The sequence below is a fragment of the Anomaloglossus baeobatrachus genome, chromosome 10, assembly GCF_048569485.1.
Source record: "Anomaloglossus baeobatrachus isolate aAnoBae1 chromosome 10, aAnoBae1.hap1, whole genome shotgun sequence".
Lineage (NCBI taxonomy): Eukaryota > Metazoa > Chordata > Amphibia > Anura > Aromobatidae > Anomaloglossus > Anomaloglossus baeobatrachus.
In genome coordinates, this window is record NC_134362.1 from 12,498,372 (window position 1) to 12,511,449 (window position 13,078).

General features: G+C 51.0%; 1 protein-coding gene across 1 annotated transcript in view; it reads left to right on the plus strand.

Moving 5' to 3' along the window:
• The first annotated feature begins 4,336 nt into the window (after positions 1-4,336).
• The window catches only part of LRP4 (LDL receptor related protein 4), an 86,085-nt gene continuing 77,343 nt past the window's right edge, over positions 4,337-13,078 (plus strand). The window contains exon 1 of the mRNA XM_075325508.1: positions 4,337-4,649. Coding sequence (XP_075181623.1) covers positions 4,598-4,649 — 52 coding nt within the window. The 5' untranslated portion in view covers positions 4,337-4,597. The remainder of the gene's footprint in view (positions 4,650-13,078) is intronic.

Sequence of the window (13,078 nt, forward strand, 5' to 3'; positions counted from 1 at the left end):
TATATAGCGGGTGCAGGGGCTGCTGTCGTACCCGAGACCTCACTCTTGGGGGGGCTATTATTACAGCCGTATATATAGCGGGTGCAGGGGCTGCTGTCGTACCCGAGACCTCACTCTTGGGGGGCTATTATTACAGCCGTATATATAGCGGGTGCAGGGGCTGCTGTCGTACCCGAGACCTCACTCTTGGGGGGCTATTATTACAGCCGTATATATAGCGGGTGCAGGGGCTGGCGTCGTACCTGAGACCTCACTCTTGGGGGGCTATTATTACAGCCGTATATATAGCGGGTGCAGGGGCTGCTGTCGTACCTGAGACCTTACTCTTGGGGGGCTATTATTACAGCCGTATATATAGCGGGTGCAGGGGCTGCTGTCGTACCTCAGACCTCACTCTTGGGGGGCTATTATTACAGCCGTATATATAGCGGGTGCAGGGGCTGCTGTCGTACCTGAGACCTTACTCTTGGGGGGCTATTATTACAGCCGTATATATAGCGGGTGCAGGGGCTGCTGTCGTACCTGACACCTCACTCTTGGGGGGCTATTATTACAGCCGTATATATAGCGGGTGCAGGGGCTGCTGTTGTACCTGAGGTCTCACTCTTGGGGGGGCTATTATTACAGCCGTATATATAGCGGGTGCAGGGGCTGCTGTTGTACCTGAGGTCTCACTCTTGGGGGGCTATTATTACAGCCGTATATATAGCGGGTGCAGGGGCTGGCGTTATACCTGAGGTCTCACTCTTGGGGGGGCTATTATTACAGACATATATATAGCGGGTGCAGGGGCTGCTGTTGTACCTGAGGTCTCACTCTTGAGGGGCTATTATTACAGCCGTATATATAGCGGGTGCAGGGGCTGCTGTTGTACCTGAGGTCTCACTCTTGGGGGGGCTATTATTACAGACATATATATAGCGGGTGCAGGGGCTGCTGTTGTACCTGAGGTCTCACTCTTGGGGGGCTATTACTTCAGCCGTATATATAGCGGTGCAGGGGCTGGCGTCGTACCTGAGACCTCACTCTTGGGGGGCTATTATTACAGCCGTATATATAGCGGGTGCAGGGGCTGGCGTCGTACCTGAGACCTCACTCTTGGGGGGCTATTATTACAGCCGTATATATAGCGGGTGCAGGGGCTGGCGTCGTACCTGAGACCTCACTCTTGGGGGGCTATTATTACAGCCGTATATATAGCGGGTGCAGGGGCTGGCGTCGTACCTGAGACCTCACTCTTGGGGGGCTATTATTACAGCCGTATATATAGCGGGTGCAGGGGCTGCTGTCGTACCTGAGACCTCACTCTTGGGGGGCTATTATTACAGCCGTATATATAGCGGGTGCAGGGGCTGCCGTCGTACCTGACACCTCACTCTTGGGGGGCTATTATTACAGCCGTATATATAGCGGGTGCAGGGGCTGCTGTCGTACCTGAGACCTTACTCTTGGGGGGCTATTATTACAGCCATATATATAGCGGGTGCAGGGGCTGCTGTCGTACCTGAGACCTCACTCTTGGGGGGCTATTATTACAGCCGTATATATAGCGGGTGCAGGGGCTGGCGTCGTACCTGAGACCTCACTCTTGGGGGGCTATTATTACAGCCGTATATATAGCGGGTGCAGGGGCTGCTGTCGTACCTGAGACCTTACTCTTGGGGGGCTATTATTACAGCCGTATATATAGCGGGTGCAGGGGCTGGCGTCGTACCTGAGACCTCACTCTTGGGGGGCTATTATTACAGCCGTATATATAGCGGGTGCAGGGGCTGGCGTCGTACCTGAGACCTCACTCTTGGGGGGCTATTATTACAGCCGTATATATAGCGGGTGCAGGGGCTGCTGTCGTACCTGAGACCTCACTCTTGGGGGGCTATTATTACAGCCGTATATATAGCGGGTGCAGGGGCTGCCGTCGTACCTGACACCTCACTCTTGGGGGGCTATTATTACAGCCGTATATATAGCGGGTGCAGGGGCTGCTGTCGTACCTGAGACCTTACTCTTGGGGGGCTATTATTACAGCCATATATATAGCGGGTGCAGGGGCTGCTGTCGTACCTGAGACCTCACTCTTGGGGGGCTATTATTACAGCCGTATATATAGCGGGTGCAGGGGCTGGCGTCGTACCTGAGAACTCACTCTTGGGGGGCTATTATTACAGCCGTATATATAGCGGGTGCAGGGGCTGCTGTCGTACCTGAGACCTTACTCTTGGGGGGCTATTATTACAGCCGTATATATAGCGGGTGCAGGGGCTGGCGTCGTACCTGAGACCTCACTCTTGGGGGGCTATTATTACAGCCGTATATATAGCGGTGAAGGGGCTGCTGTCGTACCTCAGACCTCACTCTTGGGGAGCTATTATTACAGCCGTATATATAGCGGGTGCAGGGGCTGCTGTCGTACCTGAGACCTCACTCTTGGGGGGCTATTATTACAGCCGTATATATAGCGGGTGCAGGGGCTGCTGTCGTACCTGAGACCTCACTCTTGGGGGGCTATTATTACAGCCGTATATATAGCGGTGAAGGGGCTGCTGTCGTACCTCAGACCTCACTCTTGGGGGGCTATTATTACAGCCGTATATATAGCGGGTGCAGGGGCTGGCGTCGTACCTGAGACCTCACTCTTGGGGGGCTATTATTACAGCCGTATATATAGCGGGTGCAGGGGCTGCTGTCGTACCTCAGACCTCACTCTTGGGGGGCTATTATTACAGCCGTATATATAGCGGGTGCAGGGGCTGCTGTCGTACCTGAGACCTCACTCTTGGGGGGCTATTATTACAGCCGTATATATAGCGGGTGCAGGGGCTGCTGTCGTACCTGAGACCTTACTCTTGGGGGGCTATTATTACAGCCGTATATATAGCGGGTGCAGGGGCTGCTGTCGTACCTGAGACCTCACTCTTGGGGGGCTATTATTACAGCCGTATATATAGCGGGTGCAGGGGCTGCTGTCGTACCTGACACCTCACTCTTGGGGGGCTATTACTACAGTCATATATATAGCGGTGCAGGGGCTGCTGTTGTACCCGAGACCTCACTCTTGGGGGGCTATTATTACAGCCGTATATATAGCGGGTGCAGGGGCTGTTGTCGTACCTGACACCTCACTCTTGGGGGGCTATTATTACAGCCGTATATATAGCGGGTGCAGGGGCTGCCGTCGTACCTGAGACCTCACTCTTGGGGGGCTATTACTTCAGCCGTATATATAGCGGTGCAGGGGCTGCTATTGTACCTGAGACCTCACTCTTGGGGGGCTATTACTTCAGCCGTATATATAGCGGTGCAGGGGCTGCTGTCGTACCTGAGGTCTCACTCTTGGGGGGCTATTATTACAGCCATATATATAGCGGGGGCAGGGGCTGTTGTCGTACCTGAGACCTCACTCTTGGGGGGCTATTATTACAGCCGTATATATAGCGGGTGCAGGGGCTGTTGTCGTACCTAAGACCTCACTCTTGGGGGGCTATTACTTCAGCCGTATATATAGCGGTGCAGGGGCTGCTGTTGTACCTGAGGTCTCACTCTTGGGGGGCTATTATTACAGCCATATATATAGCGGGGGCAGGGGCTGTTGTCGTACCTGAGACCTCACTCTTGGGGGGCTATTATTACAGCCGTATATATAGCGGGTGCAGGGGCTGTTGTCGTACCTGAGACCTCACTCTTGGGGGGCTATTGGGGCTCATTTGAGGTGACCAACTCTGGAGCAGTGTGTGTCAGGACATGCTGGGGGTTGTAGTGTGCAGCAGCTCGCATTACATCGCACATATGTGCCTCCGGTGTGTCGGGTTTCATTGCTGCAGTTCTGGGCTGGTTCTTGCGTGGCCCCTGTATGTTTTTCATTATTACAGCCATTGTGTCCCATTCACCTAAGTCTTTACAAGTTTGTAAGAAGATCCAACAGGAGACTGTGGCACTCCAGACTCAGGTGAGTGTGCGCTCAGCTCGCCGGTCTAACACAGCCCCTGTATTGTGAGACCCCTGCCCTTATTAATCCAACCACTGAGCCGTCACCCACAACTTCCCTGGAAGCCCCCCAGGCACCGGCTGCTGACTCCAGGGCTAATTTAGGAAGCAAATGGGAAGTGATACCCCCCCTGCTGCTGGCTCACTTGGTTTGTTCCACAAGAGGCTTGGGAGGTAGTGAGGGTAGAAGGACACAGAATAAAGTGAAGCTCAGAGGGGGAGACAGTGCAGCACAGGCAGTAAATCAGGGGGCAGCAGCAAGGACAGGGGGGGCAGCAGCAAGGACAGGGGGGGCAGCAGCAAGGACAGGGGGCAGCAGCAAGGACAGGGGGGGCAGCAGCAAGGACAGGGGGCAGCAGCAGGGGCAAGCACTGCACCAAGGGAAAGGGGGATCCAGGACTCCAGCAGGAAAAACTGCAGAGGACAAGGGAGCAGGAAAGCAACTACTGCTGTATACATGTGCAGCCAGGACTGGAGGCATGAGGAGCTGCTGGCCAGAGGAGATCCAAGGAGATCACTGATCTGTGGGATCACCTGCTTCATGCATCTGTGGATCTGACTCCCCTGCAAGGATCAGGGTCTTCTGAGAGGACAAGTTCTGGGGTCTTTGGGAATGAGGCTGCAGGAAAGCTCCTATCTGGCTCTGCTGCTTCTCTATCTGCCAGGTGAGCACATTGCTACATTGTTGCTATATTTCTCTATACTGCCTTGTGCATTGCTACATTGTTGCCGTATTTATTCAGTCTTGTGTATTGCTACATTGTTGCTATATTTTGTGTGTGTGTGTGTGGGTGGCGGGAGTGTTTGCATTTCTACATTGTTGCATATTTATTTATAACATCTTGTGCATTGCTACATTGTTGCATATTTATTTATACCGACCTGTGCATTGCTACATTGTTGCCGTATTTATATCGTCTTGTGCATTGCTACATTGTTGCCACTGCAAGAAACATTGTCCCCCATATGTTCTTATTTCTGAGTTTGTTTGTTTTTTAAAATTGATACAATTTATTCCCATTAACCCCTTGTATGATCGCTTATTGGTGACAGATTTGTATTGGGCCATTGCTAGGGTATGAAATTGTTTACGTCGTCATTCATTACAGGGGTCCTCACTCTTCTATCTGGATATAGGGTTAATAATGGTCCTTAGGTTTCTATTTGGCCAGATACTCCCTGCATGGGGAATTCGTTGTTTCTGCATCGCTGCGCTATTGCCTATGCAGGCACCTGTGAAGCGCGTCACCAGTGGGGACCGGGTGTTTACTTGGAGGTGATCTGAGAAAGAAGGGTCGTTCTCGCCTTGTTCCTGACAAATGGTCCCCCTGTACCCGGCTTCAGTCCTCGCTGCTGAATCCAATGCTCTGATCTGCCCCTATGTTTATAAATGGGGGTCTCAGTGTTTCCCTCCCTCCTGTATGAATTGTGATGCCACTTGTTGCTGCAGCCCTGTGCTGTGCCTGTATATGTGAGAGGCTGATAGAGCTGCAGGTATACTCAGTGCTGAGATTATGTGGTTGGAGCTGCTGTATCATTGCTGCCCATGTGCCTATAGATTCAATACATGACTGTAGATGTCGGCCGCCTACATGCTGTGCTGGAAGCTCCATATTTACAGGACTCCACTACATGGTCATGTGAAGCTCTATACACTGATCGTACCCTATAGACCTACACTGGTGTCGCCAGCTCTTTATATATGGCCATTATGTACCCTATAGACCTACCCTAGTGTCGCCAGCTCTTTATATATGGCCATTATGTACCCTATAGACCTACCCTGGTGTCGCCAGCTCTTTATATATGGCCATTATGTACCCTATAGACCTACACTGGTGTCATCCTGCTCTTTATATATGGCCATTATGTACCCTATACACCTACCCTAGTGTCGCCAGCTCTTTATATATGGCCATTATGTACCCTATAGACCTACCCTGGTGTCGCCAGCTCTTTATATATGGCCCTTATGTACCCTATAGACCTACCCTGGTGTCGCCAGCTCTTTATATATGGCCATTATGTACCCTATACACCTACCCTAGTGTCGCCAGCTCTTTATATATGGCCATTATGTACCCTATAGACCTACCCTGGTGTCATCCTGCTCTTTATATATGGCCATTATGTACCCTATAGACCTACCCTGGTGTCATCCTGCTCTTTATATATGGCCATTATGTACCCTATACACCTACCCTAGTGTCGCCAGCTCTTTATATATGGCCATTATGTACCCTATAGACCTACCCTGGTGTCATCCTGCTCTTTATATATGGCCATTATGTACCCTATAGACCTACCCTGGTGTCGCCAGCTCTTTATATATGGCCCTTATGTACCCTATACACCTACCCTAGTGTCGCCAGCTCTTTATATATGGCCATTATGTACCCTATAGACCTACCCTGGTGTCATCCTGCTCTTTATATATGGCCATTATGTACCCTATAGACCTACCCTGGTGTCATCCTGCTCTTTATATATGGCCATTATGTACCCTATAGACCTACACTGGTGTCGTCCTGCTCTTTATATATGGCCATTATGTACCCTATAGACCTACACTGGTGTCGTCCTGCTCTTTATATATGGCCATTATGTACCCTATAGACCTACACTGCTGTCGCCAGCTCTTTATATATGGCCATTATGTACCCTATGGACCTACACTGGTGTTGTCCTGCTCTTTATATACGGCCATAATGTTGTGCCTTTGCACCGTGGGACTCTGACGCAGGGAGAATAAATAATTCTGACTTTATGTCCTGTTGATCAGGAATCAAATTTTCTCTGCAATCGTCGCTTTTGTGCATTGTTTACTACCTTGAGAATGTTTTGAATTGCAGCAGATTACCTTTTCGTGCATGTTGGGATCTATGGGTATCGCTCATAGTGATCCATGGTCGGCACGGTGGCTCAGTGGTTAGCACTGCAGTCTTGTGGTGGCTCAGTGGTTAGCATTGCAGTCTTGCAGCGCTGGAGTCCTGGGTTCGAATCCCACCAAGGACAACATCTGCATGGAGTTTGTATGTTCTTCCCGTGTTTGCGTGGGTTTCCTCCTACACTCCAAAGACCTACAGATAGGGAATTTAGATTGTGAGCCCCAATGGGGACAGTGTTCCTGATGTATGTAACGCGCTGCGGAATATGTTAGCGCTATATAAAAATAAAGACATAAAAATATATATATATATATATTTTTATCTATGGGTGTCGCTCATAGGGATCTATGGGCATCGCGCATGTTGGGATCTATGGGTATCGCGCATAGTGATCTATGGGCATCGTGCATGTTGGGATCTGTGGTATATCGCTCCTTGGATCGGGGCAGGTTCTTATCCTGACCATACACAGGATCTTGTCAGATTAGAGATCTGTTGTGCTGTGACTGCAGATACAGGGGCTAAACGTTTCCTCCGTTGGTGGTGCGGAAACAGACCTCATCTTCTTAGTTATTACAATGTATCGATTATTGAGACCCAATTTTTCTCTGTCAGATTAGATTGATTCATCCCACGCCCCTCTGGCAGATTTCCCACCAAGGTGACAATCTGATCTACTTCATTGCCCCAATCAGAAGCCAATAATTATTGGCATTTTTTAATAATATATTGTTTTGCATGCTTGGTCTAAGATGGGGAACGGATAAGTAATAAGTGTCAGCTCGTTGTTACACTGACCCCGGATGAGCTCTGATCACGGCCGTCCTTCATGTAGCCCAATCCCATTATATGTCACACACAATTATAGAAGAATATATTTCCATGTGTATCTGAAGTGCGGGAGAAACCCCAAAACAGGGGAACACTCTATACTGTTAAGCTTAGACCAAAGAACCCGGAGACCGGTGCGATCCGCCGGGTCGGAGAGGTGCATCTTGCCAGGTTCCATCAGTCACATGTCTATAGTGCCGGCTAGATGGTGTCTCCTGATGGACGGATGACGCTTTTTTGGATTTAGGTTTTGGCTACACAGCGAATGTTCCTGTGACGGACAGAGGTCACACAACCATAGATCACTGCTGCGACATCGCAACCTAATATAAGCGAATGGAGCTGCACTGCAACCCGCAAAGTACCAAAAAAATCACACAAAACCCACTTTTTGTGATCTGCTTGATTACTTACTGTATACTGCGACAGGGAAGCAACTTACAGCAAAGTAGGGCTATGTGACCCCAAGGGATCTGGAAATCTACCAGTTGCTTATTCCTCTGTCCCTACCAGTGTGAAATCTTGTGCTGCTGTTATGAGGACCAGACCTGGACATACTCCTAATAGATTTTCAGACGTGGAGAATCAGGATTGGACATAATAACCGGGAACTAGTAATGAGCGGGCACTACCATGCTCAGGTGCTCAGTACTGGTAACTAGTGATGAGCGGGCACTACCATGCTCGGGTGCTCAGTACTGGTAACTAGTGATGAGCGGGCACTACCATGCTCGGGTGCTCAGTACTGGTAACTAGTGATGAGCGGGCACTACCATGCTCGGGTGCTCAGTACTGGTAACTAGTGATGAGCGGGCACTACCATGCTCGGGTGCTCAGTACTGGTAACTAGTGATGAGCGGGCACTACCATGCTCGGGTGCTCAGTACTGGTAACTAGTGATGAGCGGGCACTACCATGCTCAGGTGCTCAGTACTGGTAACTAGTGATGAGCGGGCACTACCATGCTCGGGTGCTCAGTACTGGTAACTAGTGATGAGCGGGCACTACCATGCTCAGGTACTCAGTACTGGTAACTAGTGATGAGCGGGCACTACCATGCTCGGGTGCTCAGTACTGGTAACTAGTGATGAGTGGACACTACCATGCTCGGGTGCTCAGTACTGGTAACTAGTGATGAGCGGGCACTACCATGCTCGGGTGCTCAGTACTGGTAACTAGTGATGAGTGGACACTACCATGCTCGGGTGCTCAGTACTGGTAACTAGTGATGAGCGGGCACTACCATGCTCGGGTGCTCAGTACTGGTAACTAGTGATGAGTGGACACTACCATGCGCGTGTGCTCAGTACTGGTAACTAGTGATGAGCGGGCACTACCATGCTCGGGTGCTCAGTACATGTAACTAGTGATGAGCGGGCACTACCATGCTCGGGTGCTCAGTACTGGTAACTAGTGATGAGCGGACACTACCATGCTCGGGTGCTCAGTACTGGTAACTAGTGATGAGCGGGCACTACCATGCTCAGGTGCTCAGTACTGGTAACTAGTGATGAGCGAGCACTACCATGCTCGGGTGCTCAGTACTGGTAACTAGTGATGAGCGGACACTACCATGCTCGGGTGCTCAGTACTGGTAACTAGTGATGAGCGGGCACTACCATGCTCGGGTGCTCAGTACTGGTAACTAGTGATGAGCGGACACTACCATGCTCGGGTGCTCAGTACTGGTAACTAGTGATGAGCGGGCACTACCATGCTCAGGTGCTCAGTACTGGTAACTAGTGATGAGCGGGCACTACCATGCTCGGGTGCTCAGTACTGGTAACTAGTGATGAGCGGGCACTACCATGCTCGGGTGCTCAGTACTGGTAACTAGTGATGAGCGGGCACTACCATGCTCGGGTGCTCAGTACATGTAACTAGTGATGAGCGGACACTACCATGCGCGGGTGCTCAGTACTGGTAACTAGTGATGAGCGGGCACTACCATGCTCGGGTGCTCAGTACATGTAACTAGTGATGAGCGGACACTACCATGCTCGGGTGCTCAGTACATGTAACTAGTGATGAGCGGACACTACCATGCGCGGGTGCTCAGTACTGGTAACAAGCAATTAATGCTCAGATGGGCACGGCTCGAATATGATAATGGAAGTCAATGGGGACCTCGAGAATCTTTCCTGATCTCTTGATCCTCTGTGACTTATAGTTGGATTTTGATGGATTCTGCTTTTATTTCCTCTTTATGTTTAATCAATTTTTTTTCTATGTTTTTCACTAAAAAATGTGTGGCCAGTGAGTGTGTGTTGCTGGTGTCGGCCGCTCGTGGTTCCTCGCTCACTCTCGGGTGTGATCTGCCCAGGGATGGTCGGGATCTCGCCGGTGGGGCATTGCTCGGCTTCGGAGTTGAATCGCTCCACAGAGCGCACATTGCCCTTCGGCAACCTTGAAAATTCCGGAGCTCCATCCTGAGTTAGAAACAAAACCGGCCATTGAAAGTCCATGTAATGGGGAACGTTCTGAGAATGAACAATTCCTGCATCTCTGGACACAAAGAACACATGATATCGGGAAGATGTCAGCGCTACGAGCCATCCAGAGCGTAGACAGGAAAGTGGTCAGTACCCGCCGGTGCTGTGCCGCCCTGGTGTGCCGACAGCTGACCAGTGACTCCTGGACCCGTGAGAGGAAGATCTTAGGTAGCAGCAAATAAGTCTATAATATGGAGCCCTGCGCACGTACTGTGCGGTATAGTACCCCACCCTGGATGTGCTCCATCCACCCTTACTACAGTCCCCACCCTGGATATGCCCCATCATAAGCCATGGTCTTCCATAGCTCCCACCCTGGATGTGTCCCCACCCTGGATATGCCCCATCATAAGCCATGGACCTCCATAGCCCCCACCCTGGATATGCCCCATCATAAGCCATGGACTTCCATAGCTCCCACCCTGGATATGCCCCATCATAAGCCATGGACTTCCATAGCTCCCACCCTGGATATGCCCCATCATAAGCCATGGACCTCCATAGCCCCCACCCTGGATATGCCCCATCATACGCCATGCACTTCCATAGCTTCCACCCTGGATGTGCCCCATCATAAGCCATGGACTTCCATAGCTCCCACCCTCGATGTGCCCCATCATAAGCCATGGACTTCCATAGCTCCCACCCTGGATGTGCCCCATCATAAGCCATGGACTTCCATAGCTCCCACCCTGGATGTGCCCCATCATAAGCCATGGTCTTCCATAGCTCCCACCCTGGATGTGTCCCCACCCTGGATGTGCCCCATCATAAGCCATGGACCTCCATAGCTCCCACCCTGGATGTGCCCCATCATAAGCCATGGACTTCCATAGCTCCCACCCTGGATGTGCCCCATCATAAGCCATGGTCTTCCATAGCTCCCACCCTGGATGTGTCCCCACCCTGGATGTGCCCCATCATAAGCCATGGTCTTCCATAGCTTCCACCCTGGATGTGCCCCATCATAAGCCATGGTCTTCCATAGCTCCCACCCTGGATGTGCCCCATCATAAGCCATGGTCTTCCATAGCTCCCACCCTGGATGTGCCCCATCATAAGCCATGGTCCTCCATAGCTCCCACCCTGGATGTGCCCCATCATAAGCCATGGTCTTCCATAGCTCCCACCCTGGATGTGCCCCATCATAAGCCATGGTCTTCCATAGCTCCCACCCTGGATGTGCCCCATCATAAGCCATGGTCTTCCATAGCTCCCACCCTGGATGTGCCCCATCATAAGCCATGGTCTTCCATAGCTCCCACCCTGGATGTGCCCCATCCATCCTTTTTACAATCCCCACCCACCATCCCCACAGTCCCAGTCCCTAATGTACACTTGCTTTGGCAAAACTAATTTGTATTTGGTCCTGCCAATAAAGCTTATTTGATTTGTATGGAGCCCTGCGTTCGTACTGTGCGGTGTAGTATGGAGCCACTGCACACATACTATATAATGTGGAGACCCTGCGCACGTCTTGTGCGGTACAATATGGAGCCCCTGCGTACGTCTTGTGCGGTACAATATGGAGCCCCTGCGTACGTCTTGTGCGGTACAATATGGAGCCCCTGCGTATGTCTTGTGCGGTACAATATGGAGCCCCTGCACACATACTATAGAATATGGAGACCCTGCGCACGTCTTGTGCGGTACAATATGGAGCCCCTGCGTACGTCTTGTGCGGTACAATATGGAGCCCCTGCGCACGTCTTGTGCGGTACAATATGGAGCCCCTGCGTACGTCTTGTGCGGTACAATATGGAGCCCCTGCGTACGTCTTGTGCGGTACAATATGGAGCCCCTGCGTATGTCTTGTGCGGTACAATATGGAGCCCCTGCACACATACTATAGAATATGGAGACCCTGCGCACGTCTTGTGCGGTACAATATGGAGCCCCTGCGTACGTCTTGTGCGGTACAATATGGAGCCCCTGCGCACGTCTTGTGCGGTACAATATGGAGCCCCTGCGCACGTCTTGTGCGGTACAATATGGAGCCCCTGCGCACGTCTTGTGCGGTACAATATGGAGCCCCTGCGCACGTACTGTGCGGTACAATATGGAGCTGCTACAGACCTGATACTATTCACAGCTGAGGTCTTGCTACAGTTGCACCCAGTTTGGGCTGTGCTCATGTGGCCGTATTATGGCTTTATGTATGCATACGTCCTCTGCGTAGTTCTGGGGCATCTATAAACTCCGCAGGGCCCCATTGTACCTATGTAAATGTATGCCTCCAGGTCCACACAGGGGCCACGCTTCTCCACCATTGAGCATATTGATAATGACAGTCGCTGTATCTTTAGAAGCACAGGACTGGAGATGATGAGTTCACCTCTCGCCCGCTCCTTTATAAGTGACTATATTCCATCAGTGATCTGTAGGATTGCAGCCGTCCATGTGTGTAATGCGGCGATCCGGTGGGGTTTGGCGTCACCTTGGTTCTGCGGACCCCGTACTTTCCAATTAATTCAGCTCTTTTCTGAATGAGGACAGATTACAAGTGTGCAGGGGGATTGGTAATTTTCTGGCTGTATAGGGGAGCACGTCACACCCCCCGATCCCCCTCAGATGGCTAATTACACTATTTTATAATGCACAGATCTGGAAGCCGCTTAGTCTTGATCTGCTGCGAAACCTCTTTAATTGACCAGATTTGGCCGCTAAATTCGGGAGCTTTCATTCCAATCTCGAGGGAACCTTGGCAAAGCCACGATTTGGGAATACCCCAAACCAATATATTCCATTCATATGTAAAGCGGACACATTGTCATGTGGACTAATTGGTTATTCCTCAAATCTGGATGCCCTCAGGGCTGGGAATGGAGGATGCAGCTTCTGTTATTGGAGGGGTGGAATCCGTCCTTAATCCATTTAGTGCCT